The sequence below is a fragment of the Parasteatoda tepidariorum genome, chromosome 9, assembly GCF_043381705.1.
Source record: "Parasteatoda tepidariorum isolate YZ-2023 chromosome 9, CAS_Ptep_4.0, whole genome shotgun sequence".
NCBI lineage: Eukaryota > Metazoa > Arthropoda > Arachnida > Araneae > Theridiidae > Parasteatoda > Parasteatoda tepidariorum.
In genome coordinates this window covers 2,217,141-2,240,672 of record NC_092212.1, presented here as the reverse complement: position 1 = coordinate 2,240,672, position 23,532 = coordinate 2,217,141, and the positions used below count along the sequence as shown (strand labels likewise).

Genomic DNA, 23,532 nt, shown 5'->3' with positions numbered 1-23,532 from the left:
TAGCAAAAATAAGGTCAACACCAAAGTATCCAGAATTGTTGGTTTTCGTCTATTTCGTACAATCGAGCTTTAACTGCACTTAATTCTGTCTTCATTTTTTTACAAGGTTGAAAATTTATATAATATCAAAGACAATTAACAAGATAAAAAAACTTGAAACACATAAACTAGAATATACCGGGCTGTTTGTCATGTTGCTTTAAAAACACAGATTGATAAAAGTTTTTCTTAATAAAATCTGATTTCTGAGAACCTAATCCTAGACTATCTAGGTGTACAGAATTATGTTGTGGTACAAAAACTAACAAAGTTAAGAGAAAAAAATTGCTTCTTTGTTTTGTGAAAACACAAAAAAAGGGTATTAAAAGGGTAAGGATAAGTCAAAATAATTTATTTTTACATAAAAAAGTATACAGATTTCTATATATTTAAAATTTTTAAATTACATATCCAAAAGCAAATTCAAATGTGCAAAAATATCTAAAATTACAATCTCAAAGACTTGAGTTAAATCAAATTTTCTTTTTAATCAAATTTTCTTTCTAATTTTTTTTTACAATCTCCTAATAATATTGATGTTTTTAATAATTATGGGAAAAAATTATTGCTAACACATTTTTAAATTAATCATGCCACAGTAACATTAATTTTTAAATTTTTTTAGCCAAAAAGAAACATGAGGTAGCCGTTACTAAATAATGTTTGAATGAAAAATTTCAGATCATTTTAAACATCGTGAAACAAGTAAGATATAACAGAACATGTATTTTAAGTAGGACAAAATATGCTAACTAAATTCAATGCAACTTTATATTGTGTAAACCAATAACAAAATAGTTTGTAACAATTTAGTGTTGGTGAGGTATTCTAACTAAACAATTCCATTTGAAAACATCGGCTAGTAAGTGCTTTCATCCTTGCAATTGGAACCCCAGGCCCCATATATAATTACTATTAAGTTATACATAAATATAATCTAATAAAACAACTAAACTTGTGATATTATTCTTTTTAATTTGCACTAATAAAGTTCTTTTTTATTTCAAATTTGTGTACTTTCAATAAAAGCTTTCAAAACCGAGCTTTCGCAAGGGTGCGACTAGTCTAGTTTACATAAAAGGATTCTGACTGACTGGTGGTGGAGCATTTGTGGCAAAGAGTGCACTCTGTAAAGGCATGCTGGCGGAAGTTGGCAGAGTGCTGCTCTCGGATGGTAACGGAAAGGCTGTGTTCTGTGCCCTGATTTCATTTATAGTCATAGGGGCAGGCCTAGCAGCCTGGAAAGGATTGCCTGAAAAAAAAAAGTATTAATACTTACAAGAACAAAGCCATGTCAAACCTATTTCTATTAAAAAAAAAAATAGTTCTTTAATACATAATTAATCAATATAGACATTTTTTCATTTTTATTACTAATACTTTAACTTACAAAATAAATGGTATTTTATTACAGGATTCCCTCTCAATTTCAGAAAAAAAAGTCCTTGACTTTTCCAGATATACCAGGTAAATTTCAATGATAATTGAGACCATATTTTCATCAGAAAACTTTAATTCTTTTATTTGAAATGTGAAATATTAGATTTTCTGTGTAAAAAAATATTATTAAATGAGGGTGGGAACATTTCAGTACATACACAACATTTTTACAACAAATAAATGAACTAGATGATAGAATTATTTAATTTGAATCTCAATAACTGATTACTATTACGCACAATTTTAAAACTTCTAAGGTTATTTTCTAGGTATGATATAAGAATATTCCAGGTTTTTGTAAAAAAATTGCAACTTTCCCTGATGATTCCCTAACAATTCCATGTTTTCCCTGTTCTCCCGACCCGTGGGAGTCCTGTTTTAATACTTATTTCTCTGCAAAGCAAAATTCATAAAAAAAAGAAAAAATTATTTTAGCATAAACTAACCTTTTTTTAAAAGAATTAAACTTTTTATTTTTTTATTTAATAAAGATACTTCAATAACTTCCATTTTTAATTAGTTCAATTTCATAAATATAATTAAAATTAAAAATAAACCATGCAATTCTGCCATTTTGATTACAAAAGCAGATTGTTATTCTCAACGAACCCGATTACCATAATCATGTTGAGAACTTAGTTAGATAATAAAGCCGGACGTGCGCATGTCGTGTGTGGATATATCGGTGGCGATTCTCCAATTTTGCTGAAACATTTATTGTAATATAAAAATAAGTATCCGCATGCAGGAAAAAAAATTTTCAGTGGGGGAAAAAAATACGGGCAGCGTAATCATGATTTATACAAGGTGGAAGAAAGTCAATGTTTCGTTGTATGCATCGTGCTACCAAAGAGAAAAGATATAACTGCCACTTTTAATGCAAAGCTTAGCAATTCCATCATTAGCGGTAGAGCCTACAATCAGCTGATTTTTTTAACTTGATATGACTATCGTTTCACAACGAAAATAGACGATTGCGGTGACAGTAGAAAAACTTTTAATGTAATTTCGTTAGTAGCAAAATTACTAATACTACTTAATATGATAATTACTTTATATGAATGTAGTTCTACGTATAACTATTATTATAATTTTTTTATTTTTTATGTTCTTCGTGTTATAGCACAAGTATATGCATATTTTTTTGTCAAGAATAAATAAAAATATTAAATAGTTAACTGATTTTGTATATTTAATAAAATTATTCTATTACAATTTAAAATATTATGAGCTTGCAGATACTTTTGGATTGTGTGCACAGATACTTTATGTTTCTATCTTACTATGGTTGAGAATATGAAGGCTTCTGTCCCTTATGCAATTTGTAAGTCTGGCTCAACTATTTCTTATTCAACTGCTACTTAAAAAAAAGTTCTTTTTCAGGCTACACTAAACGTAACGTCATTCCTTTTATTTCAAATTGTGCCCATTTTTATGCCCTTCCTTAAGTTTGCAAGTCTCAACTTGCTTTTAGACCTATTATCTCGAACATTCAAAACACGGGCTATAAATTTGCTCACTATTTACAAGGTGCGTAGTCAGATTTTTCAACAAAAAATGAGCACCTTTTACGTACTAAAAAATATTTTTAATCACTTTCCAAAAAAATAAATAAATAAATAAATAAAAAATTAGGATCTGTGCAGTAATAAAACATATTTTTTCGATCGTTAAAGTTCTTAATTTATAAACATAAAAATTCAAAATCATTTTCAAAAACTTTATATAATCATGATAAACTAACTAGTTTCTGATAAATATTGCAGAGAAAATTGTGAAAATCATGCATTTTTTTGTGTAATTTAGTACGAAAATCGACACGGCAAAAGAATCTCCTTTTAAAAGATAAAAGCACTTTTTATGAACCACGAATACAAAAACACCTTTAAGGGCTATTAAAAAACTGTAAATCAAAAATAAGCACTTTTTAAAAACTTTAGTATTTAGCTTGCATCACCTGTTATTTTAGGTAATTTTTTAAATTCCCTGTATTTTCCAGGTTTTCCCTGTGGAGTGGCAACCCTGAAAATGCTTTTTTAAACCAATGGTAATTTATAAAAACAAATTGACAGTTTACCCATGTGCAACTCCCATCCTCATTCTTTGTGACATCCATGCATTGTTTCGAAGAAAAGGTTTTTAAATTGTTCAAATTCTCATGGTGGAAAAGATATGTTGACGATAATTTTGTCTTACTAGACACGATACTCACGAGCTATTTTCTGTTATCAACTTGGTTGACTCCAACATTCTATTTACTATATCGTGAAAATTAATTTTATTTTACCTTTTTAAGATGTTCTTGTAACTAAATACAGTAGAGAACCATTTATCCAGTAAACCGGGGAGAATTTTTCTTGGTTTTCCCGCTATTTTAAAATATAAAGATAAGCGGAAATTTAACTCATCCTTGAAGCTGAGTAGAGGGAAAGGGGAAAATTTTTCTCCTCCTTCGCCCAGAGAAACTTCAATTCTTCCTCTAACCTTGAAGATCGAGAGGGGGCAGGGAAGGGACAAATGTTTTATTTTCTCCTGTGTCAGTTGTTTTTCTGATAAGCTGCCGTCAATCGAACTCAAAGGAGTGGCATGCTGTTTTCGTTTTCTCTTTGGTTTACGAGGGGGTGGGGAAAAGGCATTGCACAAGCAAATCAATGAATGTCCAAGTTAAGGAACTTGAAACTTCTGGCTAAGAGTATTGATTTTAAAGGTGAATTTTTTTTAAAAAAAATTCCGTTGATCTTATAATATCCTGCCTTGTTCCAAGTTTTAATATTTATGTTAGTGCCTTTTTAAATATCGGTTCCGTTTGATAATTTTCAAGCGTTGTTTTTATTTAGATTAATAAGTTTTCCTTCCATCATCCCCCCTCCCGCATAATAAGGTATGAAATATAATGCGTTTTTCAATTATTGGTTTTGTTTTATATTAGTTAATGCGAATTTTGTATTTTTTAAACTTGTTTTTCTTGTCTAAACTTGCAAATAATTTTATCCCTTTAAATGTTATTTTTCTACCATTTTTTTCTTTTTTTTTTTTTAAATTTAGGAGATATTTTAGATTTTTTCTTATTTTAAAAAGTTCTTCACTTTTTACCTGTAATTTGGGTTTGATAAAACATCGATTAACGTCACTTTTAGCCGATCCAGAAAACCGGGAAATTCAGACATCCGGGATAGAGATGGTCCCGAGCATCCCGGTTAATTGGTTCTCTACTGTACTATGATAATTTTTCCAGCTCTGTTTATTGTAAATATTTTGCCGTCATCCTCCCCCCATGTTAGTTCTAACTTCTCTAATTGTGGGAAAATTTCTGCATTTTAAGTTTTTGTTTCTGGTTCACCAAACCTTTGCCCCGATGCTTCTTTTTGAAAAACTCCAAGCTTAAATTTCTCCATTTGTTTGGATTTAACTCATCTATAGCTGATTCAGCTCTTGCTAAACTCACTAACAACACTTCTCCTCAAATATTTACTGAGAACTTGTCATTTTTGTTTTTTCTCCAGCTAATATATTGTCCCATTTTGGTTTTAAAGTCATTTTTAAGCCAGCTAGCAAAATTAAATCTGTCTTTAAAAGAACTTTTTATTTTTAATAATTGCTCAAAAATTTACAACAAATCTTGTCAATGTGACCTCTACTATATCAAACAAACTAGACATGCTTTAAAATTTAGACCTAAGGAACATAATAGATATGTCGTTCATAAAGAATAAGAGAAATCATCAATCGCTGCACATTGTTGGAATCTAGGACATAAATTCAATTAAGACAATGCCAAAATTATGTCCACGTTAGTCACATTAATTAATCTTGAGGAAATCATCATTTATTCATATAAATGCTGATCCCCTTGTTAATTTCTCACCACTCCTTCATAGGGCATGGAAATGCATTTTACTCTAATTTGCTTCTCTCAGTCACAGTGGTTTTACATGTTCTGTCTCTTTGTATTTCATGTTTATTTTCTCTCAGCTACTGAGGTTTTCAAGTTTCCTTTCTCACCTTTGCTTTATATTTTACTTTGGCAACTTTACGTTTTATATTTCAAACCACTTTTATCTCTTCTCATTTACGCCTGACAAGTCTTGAAAATTGACGCTTATTTTTGAGCGCTTGAAACATGTCGACTGTCTTGTCAAATTTGTATATTTTTGAAGAAAGAAGTTTTTTTAATCAAGTAAAACCATGTAAATGCAGGATTTGGATTTATTGAAAATAGAAATTTTAAAACAATGAAAATCAAAAAAGTTAGAGAACCTTATAATTGTAAAATTTGTATCTTATAATTGTATAACTTATAAATTTTTGCATTTATGATTTCTTTTAACAAAATTATTTTACTTAGACCAGTGATTTAAAAAAAACTTATACATTTTTGCATTTATGATTTCTTTTAACAAAATAATTTTACTTAGACCAGTGATTTTTAAAAAAAAACTTATACATTTTTGCATTTATGATTTCTTTTAAAAAAATTATTTTACTTAGACCAGTGATTTAAAAAAAAAGAAGAAAATACTATATTTAAAATGTCATTCAAAACAAGTTGATTTAAAATAACAAATCCTGCTGCAAAGCGATTTCGTTTGCTCATATTTCTCATTTTAGAAAATTTGCTTTAAGGTGGTTAAAAAAAAAATTAGGCTGAAAGTTTAAGTTTGCCGATAAAAGTGATATTCTTAATTCCAAATTTAAATAAAAAAAAAGATTATTTAATTTATACATTCTAAACCTTCAACAACAGTAAGAAAACATTTTTGATTTGCAAAATTTCACAAAAATAACAAGTTTATATACTCCTCTTGTTATACACTCAAAAAATATGAACCAACTCTGCATTTCCAAACATTGGAATTTTCCAGTCTTAAGAAAGAAAAATAATAGTTTATTTATTGCTTTGACTTTGCAATAATAATCATTAACATTTAAAAGAATGTGAAGCAATCATGTAATTCCATGTATAAAAAAAACTTAAACATTTAAAGCTAGGGAATATGCAGTCCATTCAAATGCTAAGGAATACTTATATGCTAAGAAAAGCTTCCCACAGTTAGCCTGATGGCAAGGGGACTCTAACCCATCATCTGTCTACCACTGAGGATATTTTACGTCAGCACAGTGGTCAATGCAAGTCGGGTGCCGAATTCATATTGACCAGCCATTGCTGGGATTCAAACCCAGTTCACCTCAATGGAAGACAAACATGCTCTATCTCTTGAGCCATCGCAGTTCATAAATTTGATATAATTATTACTTACACCACTCTTATGTTTTAAATATCTTGAAACCAGGGAGTGCATATACTTACCAAGTGTTCTAGAACGAGGAGCCGAAGGATCGAAATTGATTAGTGTAGATTCAGTACCACTTAAGAAAGCATCTAAAGATCTAACACCGTCTTTGGATGATGATGACACATCGGCAGATATCGACTTTCTCATGTTCATCATATCAAAGGAGCCTAAACATTAAATAATAAAAATTTAGCTCCTTTATTTTATTTGAAAACATACAAACTAAATGCAAAGAAATATTTATCCATGTAATCGCATAACATTAGCAATGAGAGGAAGAACATGGCATAAGTTTTAATAATAAAATAATGATCTTTCAAGAAAATTACACAGAAACTACAAAGATTGTCGTTTCAAAAATAAAAAGGGCAGAATCCTTTTGTTTAAAAGTCTGTCATAGCTGCAGAGGCTTCATAAATATAGATAGTTCTGCATCAATCAAAGATTGGATAAGTGAAATTTGTACTTATTCTTTTTTTAAAAAAAGTGAAGAATAAATATGCCTAAATGCAATGCATAATTTAATGAAAAAATATAGCGCCATTTTTATATAAGGTTTCTATTTTAAACCGTATACAAAACCTTTGATTAAAAAGTAAACCTTTAATAATTCTCTCTTCTGTTTGAGAAAACATATGTTATTCAAGTTTTAGACATTTTGAATTTTTTTTCTTCTGGTCTCTGAGGATTTGAATTGTCCTGTACAGTGTGCTAAAAAAAATAAAATAATAAAAAGGAACAATCTAAATAACTTTTGATCTAATGATCAGATTTTCACAATCTAGGAATCAATCTTAACAGTTCGAGGGTGAATTTAACTATGTTAAATACATAGCGCAGACGATATTTTAAGTTACGAAATCAGACATAACAATGTAATTTATCTGAATAAAAACATATCTTCTTCTCATGGATTCGGGTTTCTGACAAGCAAAATATACAGGCTAGCCACAATCTGGAAAATATGGTCCCCATAGTTTGGTCAGGAAAGCAATCAAAAGTTAGGAGTTCTTAATACTAATTTTACTTTTTGGTATTTTGCCATATCTCAAGAACTTTTTAAGCAAATAGAAAACTTTTTGCACTTAATTATAAGATTTGCCAATTCCAAAGATAAAAATCCTTTAAATAAATATTTATTATTTTATTTAATAATAGTCAAAGAATTTTTTTAATTTCAAAGTACACATATGTTTACATAATTTAAAGAATGTAATTTCACATACCAAAGTACAAAATTGGTGAAACAGAGAAATCGAATTTAAAATTCAATCATTCAAAATTCGATTTCTCAGGAACTATTCAATTAAATTCGCCCAAATTTCGTATTTTGCTATATAAAATTACAATGTTTAAAATGACGTAAAATTTCTTACATGTTACAACTCAAAATTTTTTCGACTATTAATAATGAAATAATAAATATTTATTAAAAGTTCAATTTCCTTAAAAACTTTCTAGAAAGTAATCTCAAGATATGGTAAAAGACATAAAAAGTAAAACTAGCATTAAGGGGTGTAAACTTTGGATCGCTCTCCTGATGAAACTATGGGGATCATAGTTCTCGTATTTTGGGTGTCAGAAATCAGCTGAAAAAAATGGTATGCTTGTTCCCAAGAAAGTATGTTTTTGTATCTGATTTCTTAACTTAAAATATTGTCTGCACTCATTAATAAGTGTGTTTGAAGTCTGCTCTCGAACAGCTGAGACCTAAAAGGGAAAAATCCAATCAAAAGTTATTCAGGAAAGTCTGTTCTTTTCTAGTGCACAATACAACAATAGCAACTTATATATAGATATAACGGATGATGCCAGACTTCTAACCTGTGGCCCAGCGAGATTCAATAGAATTTTAATGAATAAACACAAATCATTATAAAAGCCTGCTTAAAAACAGTAAGGTCATCCTTAAAATTATCCATTTGCATGCTAATAACGATATTTTCAAAGAATTAACACAAAGATAAAAGCTGAATTCAAATTGAGGATGATTCTGCTTTAATATTATAATATTGATACCAACATGAATGAAATTAGTTGGCTTATAATTTTTATTGAAATCCAAAAAGGTGTTTTTTAGGAAATTCATTTATTTCTTATGTTACTATGGCAAAAGTAAAATCACACATCAGAAGAAAAGATGAGAATAATTAATTAGATTTTTTAAAACTTAAGGGCTACGCTCATATTTGCGATTTTGAAACAAGTTTTTTCTAAACCTTAATAAGCTGGTCATTTAGAATTATCAAAATAATTGAAGTTATATACTTCAAGAGTAAGATTAGGAGTACAGTAAATCTTGATTGCCACAGGTTAGATAAGAGCAATAGTACTATTTCATATGCTGGTAAATACAGAGAAATTAACCACTATGATTAAAAGGGAGAGTAACAAAGAAAAAATTTTGAAAATGGCATAATTATCATACCCTTTACAAGGATAATCTTTTTTAAGTGGTAGTCTGAGGAAAAATGGATTACAATTGAAGGCTTTTTCATTCCTAAACCTAATAAACCCACTGTTGTATAACTATCATGTACAGTATACTCTCGATATCATAAAGTTCAAAGGGTGCTAAAAAATTTGAGAGATAGCGAGTTTTCGAAATAACAAATTCAGAACTAATACGTTCTAAAAATAGAAAAATATATTCTAAAATATTACTCTAAAAAGCAGAGTTATGAAACATAAGAATTAATACTAATAACTACGTATGTAATGATAGTTGACTGTAAGTCTAAAAACAACAATGATAATATGATATTATGTATATTTTTTCCTCCTTTTCCCTTCTTCACTCAGATGCTTCCCAAAAACACAATTGGTCANAACACAAAAGAAACATTTATTAACAATGGTAAAAGATTAGAAAATTAATATAACCAAGACACCTAAACAATTCACTTCCGCTCTATATCAGAGCATTCCCTCCTCTGTCTTTTTACAATATCTACCTTGATGACAGTGCCATCACAACATGGAGGCATGACAGATAATTTTATTTTTAAAAGGTAAGGACAAAATAATTGTGCATTAAATAGAAAATAATTGGTTTACAATAAACTTTCATTGTGATTTTTCTGAAAAAATTCATTTTCCATTTCGAAAAAATTTGACATAACAAGGTTTTGAGAAGAAACTCTTTGACATAGGAATTGAAATTAATATTAGGTAGATATATAATGCGAAGGGAAAAAAACATTTTTTTTTGACATACGAAGGCTTACGAGATATTGAGAGTATGCTGTATTTATAAATATGTTTAATTTATTATTGATGCTGTAACTCTTAAAAAAAAAAAAATTAAATCCAGGATAGGAAAAGAAAAGCATTAATTTTGTGAGAATTTAAATATATAAAAATAGAATTTTAGAAAAAATATCAGAAGTTGGCAGTTATACAATATAGTAATGTCAAGTTTTTTTGCTTGAAAAAAAAATAAAAAATTTAAAAATAAAAAATTATAACTCTCTGAGTCGTTTAAAGTCTCTGTATAATCATACAACAGGAAGCCATAGTGTAGAAGAATAAAGAAGTTAACTTACTAATATTTTCTTGCAATGCAGTAAAATCTTCATTTGAATTCATACTGCCATTTGTATTTTCTAAAGATGGACTCCATGGATCATTTTTCACTGGAAAAAAACAAAACATTTATAATAAAATTAAGAGAGTGCCTAAATGTTTCTCCTTAATTAATTGTTGCAAAAGGAAATTTGATTTTCTAGAAAGCAATGTTAAGTGCTCATAATATAACTCACTCAGTGGCAACAGCACTCACACTGATTTTTCAGAGACACATCTTATTGTTGATGACTCAATAGATAACAAACAATGAAATTCTTGATAATGAACGAACATAGAAAGGTGTCAATAGGGTATAAGCAAGGGTAGCCGTCACAGAATGCAAACGAAAATTACAGCAATGTTTATTAAAATGCTATGGAAAGTGACCTGCTTCAATTAGTAGAGAAACTGTAAAATTTTTTTCTAGTTTTGGAACTAAAAAAAGATCCGCACTCCGAAAACGGCTTTGGACATTTTTAAGCTGTCCAAACAAACATTTTTTCCATTGACAGGGTTGCCACAGAAAAAATGAACAAAATAGTTGCTTTTAATAGCCTAAAACATGAAAATAGTTGAAGAAAACTATGAAAATAGTTGAAGAAAACTATGACAATAGTTGCCTAAATAAGAACCAAAATTTTTCAATAATATGACTAAAATTTTATTAAATGACTTCATTGTCATATACAATGATCCATTCAGTCAAGTTGGAGGCAAATATGATAATTTTCTTATAAACGCTAGTGTTCTAGCACTAAATTTTTAACATAAAAAAATTTGTATATTAACAGAAAACTAAAAACTTTTAATTATAAGAACTCATTCAAAAAAGACTTTTTCATTAAAACGACATACTTTTTCTAAAAAAATTTCCCTTTTACTAATAATTGTTTTAGCAAATATATATATATTTCATGCACCGTAATATCATATTAAAAGTAGGGTTTCTTAAAATCATGCGAAATTTCGTAGCAATAATCGTTGAAAAGGTGATCGAGAAGCGAAACAGGCTTACAATGTAATTTGTGCAAATTGAACAAATTAAAAAGGGATGACTAAAATTTGCAATTTAAAATATTTTTTATTTTTTAAGAAAAAAAACTCAGTGCGCTCAGAAGCTTCCGAGGGACGCAGGTTTTCAACCCAATTTATGATTTTCAAAAAAACATCGCTACGAGTACAGAAAAATTTTCCAATAGTCACCTTTTCCTGAAAATAGTTGCTTTTCAGGCAAAAGTAAGTCCCCTAACGCCAAAAACAGTTGCATTTTAGTCGCCTGTGGCAACCCTGCATTGACAATAAACATCAAAAGTCCCCAGGAGATGATTAATTTTAATACAGTCGAAACATTTTGAATTTTCTATTAATGAAATAAGAGTGACGGGACCACCTATTCTTATCCTAGGTGGCATTATCTATGGTCAAAAAGGTAGAGAAACAACGATTACTTTCATTAATCAAAATTAAAAACGTATATTGTATCCTTGATAGGAAATCAGAGTCTAGTATCCATTTATAAATGTCTTTTTAATAGATGCATAAATGAAAGGCTTCATTAGATTCATCAATTATATATATATTTTTTTGAAGTGATTTAATAGGTGTTTTATTTCAGAGATAAAACACACAGTATTTACTACATATTTTGTGATTTTATTTTTCCTCACACTTTTCGAAGCTCTGGACGTATGCTATTTAGTCATTTTTTTCTTGAAAATACGGTAATTGGATAACTTAAATGCTTAGCTTTAAAATTTTCTTTCAAAAATTAGGATAGATTTTTATTTTTCTGCTTTCCTTTAGTATATAATAGTTGTTTTTTTATGGGCCTTTTATGATAGCACTGCATTTTTAAAAGCGTTTCTGATAGATATCATCTCTTTAAATGTTTCATGGATAATTTTTTTACGGAAAATATTTTTTTTTTAGCATTAAGGCTTTGTTTTAAGAATTAGGAAGATATATTTTTTTTTCCTTTTCTTGCAACTATAAAACTTCTTTCAAAAGCTGTTAGCTTATCTTTTATCTTAAATATTTCTAATTATCTTAATATATAATTATCTTTATTCAGGGTGTGTAGTCAAATCTTTCAACAAAAAATAAACACCTTTTCAGTACTTCTTAAGCACTCAAAAAATATTTTTAAGCACTATATACATTAATAAAAGGCAAAATAATTTTCTAAGACTTACATAATCATAATAAAATAACTAGTTTCTAACAAAGAACTTTTTTCTTGATTATATTAGCTACCATAAAAAGATCGAAAGCTTTTTCGGTTCGATTTGAAAGGGTGGAAAATGAAGCCTGAAATGGAGAATATCTAGCAAAATACAGCAATGCATATGTGAGTACAAGAATCTCTCCGAAACCAACTCAGTAGGCGCACATGTGGGCTCGCAAGTATTTCATCAAAGATGTAAAATGATTCGCATTTTCAGATCAATAGTACACTGAAATGGATTGTGGTTGAATGAATTGTCAAAACGTTGAATAGAACAATCTGAAAAGCACGCGTTTGCATAATACGTGTAGTAAATTGACATGGTACCAAAAAAAATTCTTTTTCGAAAAAGGAAATATTAAACACTTTTTTTAAAAAACCCACTGAAAAAAGCACCTTTGAGGGTTTTTAAAAAAAGAAAAAAAGCACCTTTGAGGGTTTTTAAAAAAAGAAAATAAGCACCTATAAGCACTTTTTAAAAATGCTACGCACCATCCTAAACATTTCTATAAAGGGTTTTTCCCCTTTACCCCATACCAATAATACAGGTAAGTTTTGACTATTTTCTTAACCTTGCTAATCTCTCCTATCTTATTTCTATATAAAAAATAATGTTTATTAATGATTTTTTAAAAAAAATGTTGCTATTCGGCGGATTGTCTCATCAGAATATTCAGTATTTGGCCAAATCACTATTCGTTACATCCCTAACTTTTTATTCTATATATAATTATAAAAAAATAAAATTGCATTGAATATATGCTTGCACCTCAGTTTTTTTTAAATGCAATAATTATTATTTTCAAAGAAAGAACTTTTTTTAAGAAAGAGCCAAACTTCCTAATACAGTCAGTGAATAAAAAAGATATAAAGAATAACTTTTAGAAGAGACTTGTTTCAATGGTTCAAAGAGTTAATCTCAAATATGCTAATTTAGTGCTAACTATAAATTAAATTACAAAATCAGAAACAAGAATGTACTGAAGAAAAATGTCTTTTTTTTCCTGATGTTTTTGGTCATAGATCTAGAGCTAATTGACTATTTCAGTTAATTCTTCCCCCACTTATGAAACTTTCTAATCCAAAGATAGTTTCATAAAAAAAGAACTTTTGAAATTATTTATATTTTTTTAATAATAGCTGAATAAAGGTTTAAATTGTAAACCTTACAAGCTTTTGCTTCATTTAAAACTATGTAATTTCAAATATTAAAATGCAAAATTTGGATAAATCGGTTAAAAAGATTTCGAAAAATTAAAAATATGACTTTTTTTAAAAAATTTTTCACTCTAATTATTAAATTAATTTTGTTCAAAACTTGGATTTTGTAATATATTTTTAAAAAATTATAAAAATGTGTATGAATATTCAAAAATTTTTTCAAATAGTATTAAATGAAATATAAATAATTAAAAAAAAATTTTTTCATCTACCTATGGGTAAACAAGTTTCAAGAATTTAATTGCGCTATTAGTTTTAGATCTATGATCAAAAAGTTTGTTAAACATTTAAGGATTAAAAATTTTGACAGCTCACATGAATAAATTAATTGGACTACATTTCGCAAACTGCGGCTCATGTTTACAGCTGTATCCGATACCGATTCCTGTTACCTAATTGTAAGCTCTATGGAATCAAATTGTGATATCAATTTGATTGCAACTTTTAGTAACGTTTCTGCAACCGTAGAAAGATGTATAAATCACATTTTTGTTACATAACTGTGATACAGCAGAGAACCAATTATACGGGATGCTCGGGACCATCGCTATCCCTGATGTCTGAATTTCCCGGTTTTCTGGATCGACCAAAAAGTGTCGTTAATCGATGTTTTATCGAACCCGAATTACAAGGAAAAAGTGTAATGCATAAAGTAAGAGAAAAAAAAAGGTACTCCTATAAGTTTAAAAAGAAAAAAAAATGGTAGAAAAATAAGTTTAAAAAATACAAAATTCTCGTATTTATTTTTTAAAAATAATTACAATTCCTAAATAAACTATTATAAACAAAACCAATGGTTAAATAACGCAATATATTTCATACCTAATTATACGGGGGAAACGATAAAATAAAAGGAAAACTTATTAATCTAAATAAAAACTCTTGAAAATTATCAAACCGAAACGATAGTTGAAAAAGGCATTAGCATAAATATTAAAGCCCGGAACAAGGCAAGATCAAGGGAATTTAAAAAAAAAAACCTAATGATAAAATTTATGAATAAAAAGAATTAATTTATTGAGTGAGAAATTTATCACGAAAAGAAAAAATAAATCAAACATAGTAGAATCAGAAAAACAAAACTGCAATCTGCTTCATAAAATAATCTTATGTTTAAATTAATAAACAATTCTCCTTTTATTATTTTTTTTTGTTGATAAAAACACGATATTTAATTACAGCAGATGTGATTCCACATCAATAAAAACTTGCAAATGATACCGCACTTCCAAAGAATGAGAATTTATTCAGAAGAAAAAGATTTTATTTTTATTAATCGATGTCAAATAGATAAATATATTTTTCTCTTTCATCTTCGGTTCACTGATATGCATGCAATGCATTCCCCCCCCCTTGTGTATCAAGCAGAAAACAAAATCAGCAAGCTACACCCTTGAGCTTGATTGACAGCCTAAAGGAGAAAATAAAACATTCCTCCCTTCCCTGCCTTCAAGGTCACTGAGGAAATGACGTTTCTCTGGGTAAATGGGGGAAAAAATTCTCCCCTTCCTTACATTTTCCTCTACTCAACTTCAAGGATGAGTTCAATTTCAGCTTTTTTCTCATAATCGTTCTAGTTTAAAATGACGGGAAAACCGATCAAAATTTTTCCCGGTTATCTGGATACCGGATAAATGGTTCTCTACTGTATTTGGTGCTGTACGAGTTTAACACCTATTACAGGGTTCCCACTCAATTTTAGAAAGAAAAAAAATCCTTGATTTTTCCAGGTAAATGTCAATGAAAATCCATACCATATCTATACCATGCAATTTTTCATCAGAAAACTTTGATGTTTTATCTGTAATGTCAAATTTTAGATTTTGTGAGCAAAAACATATAATAGAATGAGAAAAGAAACATGGAAAAGTTTCTCTAAAAAGTGGAATTATATAAAATAATTATAATAGATGTTAGAATTACTTAAATTGAATCTCAATAACTGATTACTGTTACTGATAATTCTAATGGTTATTTTATAGGTATGATATAGGGATTTTCAAGGTCTTTTGTAAAAAATTGCAACTTTCCCTGCTTTTTTGAGTTAAAATAAAATTCTCTGACAATTCCAGGTTTTCCCTGACCTGCATTGCAAGCTGTGCATTATCCGGAAAAATCTATTTTTCGGACTTACAGAAGTCTCTGTGATCCTGGATACAGGATTTTCTACTAACTATCTATCTATATATACATAGTATGGAAATGGTCAAACCAAACCTTAACCCTCTAGCTCCTGGGGTCAAAGCAGGGATATATTCATTTGACACCTTAACTGAGTCATCTCTTTAACTACAGTTAAATTAACAATTATTGCAAAATCTCTAATAAAAAAGAATCAAATTATAGATAGTAGGGCACAGCTTTATCAAAAATTACAGAATAATTTAAATTATTAACTATTACATTGTAATACCTGACTATTAGCTAAAAATTTAAAGTTTGGCCAATGATACTTTCATAAAAAGTTTAAATATACTTTAATGTCATCATGATTTAAGTCAGTAAAGAAATTACTACTAAATCGGAAGTCATTATGGAGAAGTCTTCAGAGGAAGGCATTGGCCCAAAATGGACTGGCCAACTATGATGATGATGAAAGAAATTACTGCTAAACAACAAACATATAATTTAAAAAACAAGTAAAATGATTAATTAGTTACCAATATTGTGATTTTTCTCAGGTAATGAATCTGGAGAATCCCAAACGTTGAGATCAGCTGTATTCTACAAAAAAAAAGTAAAATTAAAAGAAAAACTAAATAGAATTGCAAAAAATAGTTCTAAAGAGTAACACTCTATTTATATAAATAATTTAAAAAACACTAGGACAAAAAAAAAAAGGGTAAAATATAATATTTTCGTAGAAAAAATGATAAATAAAATATAACTTTTTGTAATTGGTGCAATCCTACTTCAAATAACCAATATTTTCAAATTATTTTAGATTCATCATTCTAGAAACTCGCTTTTATCAAAACTCTCAAAATAATTTTGTGTAATAAAAGATGTGTTATTTTTTAGCAGAAGTAATGACTAATAATAGTCAAACTAATAAACAAATGTAAAAAAAAATCATTTTTCAACACTTTTTTTTACAAATTCTGTCTTTTTCTAAACTTTAAGCAGCAGCAAGGAAATTTCAGAATAATGTCTAGGGACTCAATGCTTGGAGGCTCTTTCTAATAAAATGTAATCATTTCGCAAAAAAAAAAAAAAAAAAAAANAAAAAAAAAAAAAAAAATTGTTTTATGCTTTTATTTTGTTTTAAAAATAATCTGAGAAACAGTAAATTGTGTCTTATATGTTCTTTAATAGATAATTCATGAATCTATATGCATTGTAATTTGGTCAACAAAAAAGTACTGTATATTTCCAAATATAAGCCTATCTGTGTATAAGACGAAGAGAGCACTTTTTATTTTGAAATTTACTAAAATTTCAAAACAAGTATATAAACAGACGTAAAAAAAACAAGGCATGCTATGAAAGGAAATAATGTACCCCCCTTCCTGTAGTACCAGTAACATAATGGGTAAAAAAGGATGGAATACTTAATTTTAAAAAAAAATAATAACAGTATTCCTTCCTTTCAGGCATTAAGTATTTTTTCTTGTCAGTACTTTTTGCAATATTTATTGATTATTGCTAATAGCTGGCAAAGGGAAAAGTATTTTAGTTGGAGATGTCTGCCTGGAATTTTTCAAAGTGAGTGGATGCAAATATATGGGATGGGAAAAAACTCATACCCATTCTTGCTTAGAGTCCCAAAATTGGAAAAAATAAATTTTTATAAAATAAATAGTGCACTCTCGATAACAAGTTAAGAACTGAATATGTTCTAAAGAGTAGAAAAATATATCCTAAATAGCAGAGTCCTGAAACATAAGAATGACTACTAATAAATAAGCATGAAGAGATAGTTGACTATAAGTCTAAATACAACAATTATAATTTTATTTTTAAAAGGTAAGGACAAAAATGATTGTGCATAAAAATAGAAAATAATTGGCTTATAATGAACTTACATTGTGATTTTAGTGAAAAAATTTATTTTCTCTTTGGAACAAAATTCAACAGGCAAGGCTTTAAAAAGAAACTCTTCAATATAGAAATTCAAATTAACATTAGGTGGATACATAATGCGAAATGGAAAAATATTTTTTTGAAATAGCAAGGTTTTCGAGCTACTGAAGTTTTAGATATCGAGAGTATACTGTAATTAGTTTTTAAGTTCTTAAAAAAAAATATTTTTTACGTTCATTTGACACCATTTACTATAATTGGGGCTGCAGGTTTGTCGCTGCGCGAATTTCCGCGAAATTGTCATCCTTTTTCCTAAAATCCGCGAATTTCTCAATATGTCTTGACTTGCGCGAAAATTGCTTAAAATGTGATTTTTTTTTATTTATTATTTTTATTAAACAGAATTTTTTATTTTCCTGAACCTTAAATTGAACACGTAAAATTGATTAGATATTTAGGGGAGTGAATCAATAGCAAAATGACATGAAAATAATTCAGAGATAAGAGACAATCACAATCTTGACAACTAAGGTGGTCTTTCTACACTTAGGGAGGGTAATTACCTTCCTGAAGTCAGTAAGAGAACAAAAGAAATTGGAATCACAAAAGAAGGAAAATGTTATAAATCAAATCTTTGGCAGAAAAATTGTTATACATGCTATTGCACTGGGCAATGAAATTTCTACTGCCTTTCTACATATCCAGTTAACTTTTCCTAGGCGGCTTCTTGTGATTTCTTAAACATGGATCAGTTTCTTAGATGAAGGGGGGGACTAGTAGTTAGTAAGGTTGTTAGTACTTGTAACTAGTAGTTTGAATGTAGAATGTTTGAGCTTTCACAGCAATTACTTCTTACAAAGCAACGGTCAAGGAATTGCGCGTTGGTGAAGGAAAATTGATTGAGTTTTGGAAATCAAATACCGAATGCTCCAAAATTGGCAGAAGTGGCAATTCGAAGTTTGTCGGTGCCTAAAAACAGCGCTGACGCAGAAAGATAGTTTTCTAAGTATAAAAATGTATTAAGTTATGAAAGACGAAAGATAAATGAGAAAAATCTGACATTGTACAATACTTTGCACCAAAATTCTGTTCATTTAAATGAAAATATTAATATTGCTTGAAATTCAAAGAAATACTTTTGTTGTGTATTTTCAAGCTTTCTTTATTATTTGCGCAATTTCCGTCTTTTGCACCATTTGTATAATAAATTTTTTTATGTTTAGAATTTGTGTAATTTTCAAAATTTCCCGCGAATTTGGGGTCTTTTTTCCCGCGACAAACTTGCAGCCATAACTATACAATAGAATAAGTTGGAGAAAAAAATCAGGCATGAATGGGTTAAAGAACTCCTTACTTTAGAGGTGGTAATGGGCAATCCCCAAGGATCGAGCAATGGCGTGGGTGAGTTGCTGTTAGGATTCGTGTTCAAGTTGAGCCCCAACAAGTCCTCCATGGCAGACGAAGACTGTTGCAGCTGCGATTGCTTCTCGTTCGGAGTATCCACTTTCTTCTTAAATTCCTCTTCACTCTCAGAGAGAGCCATCTGGAGCCTGAGGTCATCATTCCTCTTGATGCGCTCTGCCTGATCCGCCTCCTCTTTGCTCATCGCCAAAGCCAACTGCAGCTGCAATTCCTCTTCCCCTGCCGTCTGTGGACGAGCGTGTTCGAGCTCAGACAAGGAAAGAGCTGCAACAAAGCTCATTAACAACAGCAATGCAACAAGTTACTCAATTTAATCTTAAGAGCAAAAATGTAGAGTTAAATGACACAAGAACATTTGAATAAAATTTTTTTAAATAAATTAAAAAATTTTTAGAATGTATATTTTATATTATAGAATTGAATTAGTACAGAATTAACATTGAATATTTTATAAATTATGTTGATAGATTTAATGATGAAAAAGAAATATGTAGCCTCCAGGTTTTAAATTAAAATCAGTCTTTAAAATTTTCGGAGCCTTAAAATTTTGACACAGACCACCATGAATAATTAACAGCAGTCATTCAGATTAGCAATTGTATAGGTATAGTATGCAATCTTCTTTTTTTATTTTTGGTTCTGTGTTTTGGTAAGTGATTTCTGTCAAAAAATAGCATATTCTATCATAACTGTGAATATTACTTATTCTCTTACTGTAATTTTTCATTTAAATTCACTTTATTAACCTTTTCCTTAAAAAATCTATTAAAGATATGTGAACAAATCAGTAAAAATACATACAGACTAGCAATGTCTTTTAGTTACTGTTCCTTCAGACCAATGACTGTATTTTCTTAATTTTTATCCCAGGTTTCAAAGTGTGTCATTAAATTTAATACTTTTGTTACTACATTAATATTAAGGTATAGAAAATATCTTGAACAAAATGAACCTGCAGAAAAAAAGATCTGTGTAATTTCTTTCAAGTGTAGTTAGCTTTTTTTAAAAAAGCTTCCAGTAGAATAGATATTAAGAGAATAATGTGGAAATTAGAAGGTCGGTCATTAATAATTATTCCTCAAAATATGCGAGAGTTGCTATAAAGTTATTATAAATATTATAATAATACATTATTTGGTACTTACAGTAGACAACAAAATGTTAATTGAAAAATGTCATTATGATCACCAGACTTAGATAAAATGAAAATCTTTCTGCAATCAATTTGACTCTTGTAACTAATTTTTTAAGTTTTTGCTGCCACCTAATTTTGACAAAAATTGTTGAAATTACTGATTTTTTTAAAAGTGTTTTAACTTTTATATTGATTATTACACATACCAGATTATTTATTTTTTGAATATAGCAGTTTTTTGAACATATGAAACTAGTAATTAACTTTCCTTGTTTAACCTTATACTTTACTTTCTTTGTACACTTAAAATCCAAGTCATTCAGAAACATTTTAATGCAAATATTTAAAAAATATTTTAATAATTAATATTTTAACTGCTAAAGCAACTGTGGAAGTAAATTCATTTTAATCAGTTGTTATATTGAGGTTCTATGACAAACTATTTTTTGTGGGAGATTCTTACCTCCAGGAGAGAGCATGTCCTCGTCGTAAGAACCTTGACTGAAGTCAGATGACCCAAATTGCTGAAAATCATTGTTTGAAATAAATAAACTACTTAGAAAAATATCAAAAACAAGAGATAAGCATTTAAAATTCAATGAGTTTGCGGGCAAGGTTCATCAAAGAACACTTTCAAACGACACACAAGAAAACATCTTTCATTGAAGATCGCACACTAAAAAAAATCTAGATCAACAGGGTACATACTCAATTTGAGAGTAAAAAATCCTTCAGTTTTTTCTGATTAGAACAATTCTAAAAAAGTATTACACCCAGCTAGCTATGCAACAAATTTTTTAAAAAAGAAGAAAAAAGCATGAAAATAATATTGGCAGTAAATGATAAAAGCATGAAAACTTAAAATTGTATGCATCCAAATTAATACAATAATATGATTCAACCACAAATTAATATACAGTCGTTCCCACTTAATTGCACATCGGATAATCGAATAACCCGCTTATATGAATAAAAATTAATGGAACCAAATCATTTGATATTAAACCTCCCCTTTTAAATGGGTATTTGTTGCTTTTTGTCCCCGCATAAGTGCATAAAGGAGATGTACTGAAATGAAGAAAAAAAAATTATTTTTGAGAAATGTCTCACCAGCTAGAATGGAATTTCCATTTTTCAGTTAAGATAAGGATACAATAGGTGGTCACTTCAATAGGGACTTCATTAGTTGGTCTAAACAGGTGTTAGTTAAATTGAAAAACTAATGCTGCCAGTTATACATTGAAGTAAACAAATGGTTTTTCACCCCTTTTTGATTTACTTCATACACATATCATTTAGGATGCAAAAATGGTACCAAGTGATTTGTTTTGTGGTCAAGACTTGTGGTCCCCTTCTGGTGCGCTATTAAATTTGATGAGAAAAAGTTTTACAAACCTAACACACTAGTGTACAATGTATCTTTCTCTTAAGTATAATAATTATTGCTTAATCCACTGAATAACTCTGAGTGGGTTGCAAAGTTGAGAGCGAAAAGGATTGATTTGAATTAATCGGGAGAAAAAAACAATGAATCTTGGAAACAATAAGTTTTAAAAACTCCCAAACTAAAATAGCGCATTAATTTGGAATTTCTTGAGTTTCGAGGATTGGAAAAAAATAAATAAGTAAAATAAAAAAATCTGAATGCATTAGAAAGGAATTTTTCAAGTCATGAAAGTCTTAGTAAAAATTGAAAGGAAAAATCTAATTTTGATGAATTGACGAATTAAACGGGTATAAAAACAGTCTTCAATGACAGATTTTTTCGGAAAGGATCAAATTATATTTCAGTATTTACATCAAACTTTTCACTGACATTGATTTATTTTTATATAACTTTAAATGACATTTGTATTTTATGATACTAACAGACAGTTTAAATTATAATAGCTTATTGATCATAAAACTGAGTTTATTTAATAAAAACATTATACTATGCATTAAATACCATTAATATGTAAAATTTTGCAAAAATTTAGAATTTGAGATTGAATATTGCACTCTCCTTCCGCTTTATTCCATACATTTGGCTGGAACCGATGGTATTGCTTTAGACGGACCAAAGACTGTACCAAAAATACTCAAGATTCCCTAATTTGCCACCAAAGAAAACCTTGAAAAAAAATTAACATTTACCTTTTCAAAAATGAAATAAAAATCTATACTTTTTTCCTCAGTATTTTATTAAAATCAATTTGATACCACCTGAGCCTTCCTAGAGGCATAAAATTGTGATAAAAAAAGGCTGTTCCATCTTTTTTTCTTCTTTTTTTTTTAATTGTTAAGATAACTGTTTAATATCAGGTCACTTATGCTCAAGCAATTACTTATTCAGCTTGCTGAACAAATTAATTTTTTTTAAAAATTTATAATGAAAATAATTTATAAGGAACTCAAAGAGTAAATTTAAAAATTTTAATTAACAGTAGTAAAATTGTGAAAATAGATTCACATTTCTGAGGGAAAAAATATTTTGTTAAATGTAGAGTTTACCATTTAGGGTGTAGAGTGCATGAAAAAAATCTGACTGCCCTGAATAACTTTTGATCTACTGATCAGATTTTCGAGTTCTAGGACTCAATAGCAAATATGTTAATTAATTAAGTAGAGGATATTTTAAATTACAAAATCAGGTAAAAAAACGCACTTTTCCTGAATGAATAGTACCTCTCCATCCCCCTGAGGGATTTGGATTCCTGACACTCAAAATTGAGGGGTATATGTAATCTGGGAAATAAGGATCCAATAGTTTGTTCAGGAGAGCAGTTAAAAGTTAGGCCTCCTCAATGCTAATTTTATTTTTTGCATATTTTGAAATACTTTGCAAACAGATACATAATTCGTTTATTTAAAGATAAGTCCAGGCAAAAAATAATATTTGTTAATTTTATAAATTATTTTTTTTAATAGTCATTAAAAAATAATTTTAAATTACACATTCTAAAATGATGTAAAAATCTTTCGTTTCTGTGCTAAAAGTGTTAATTTTTCTAAGCAAGTTTCACTTTATGTAACTTTAAATAGCCAAATGTAACCTTAAATGGTTTTAGCATGAGTTGGTCAAATAGTTTGAGTTATCCAATTTTAAAAAAAGTAGTATATTTAAAATTTAATTTCTCAAAAACTAATAAATCTATTTCATCCAAATTTCGGTAATTAGTCAGATA

At 28.7% G+C, this 23,532-nt stretch overlaps 1 protein-coding gene across 4 annotated transcripts in view; it reads right to left on the bottom strand.

Moving 5' to 3' along the window:
• Positions 1 to 370: 370 nt before the first annotated feature.
• LOC107455573 (epsin-2) overlaps positions 371 to 23,532 on the bottom strand; it is a 33,820-nt gene continuing 10,658 nt past the window's right edge. For all 4 annotated transcript variants that reach the window (XM_016073196.4, XM_043042610.2, XM_016073197.4 and 1 more), the window contains 6 exons: positions 20,829 to 20,889; positions 19,163 to 19,494; positions 16,446 to 16,509; positions 10,319 to 10,408; positions 6,788 to 6,940; positions 371 to 1,291 (listed from right to left, as the gene is read on the bottom strand). In XM_016073196.4, the coding sequence (XP_015928682.2) occupies positions 1,110 to 1,291; positions 6,788 to 6,940; positions 10,319 to 10,408; positions 16,446 to 16,509; positions 19,163 to 19,494; positions 20,829 to 20,889 (882 nt within the window). In that variant the 3' untranslated portion in view covers positions 371 to 1,109. The remainder of the gene's footprint in view (positions 1,292 to 6,787; positions 6,941 to 10,318; positions 10,409 to 16,445; positions 16,510 to 19,162; positions 19,495 to 20,828; positions 20,890 to 23,532) is intronic.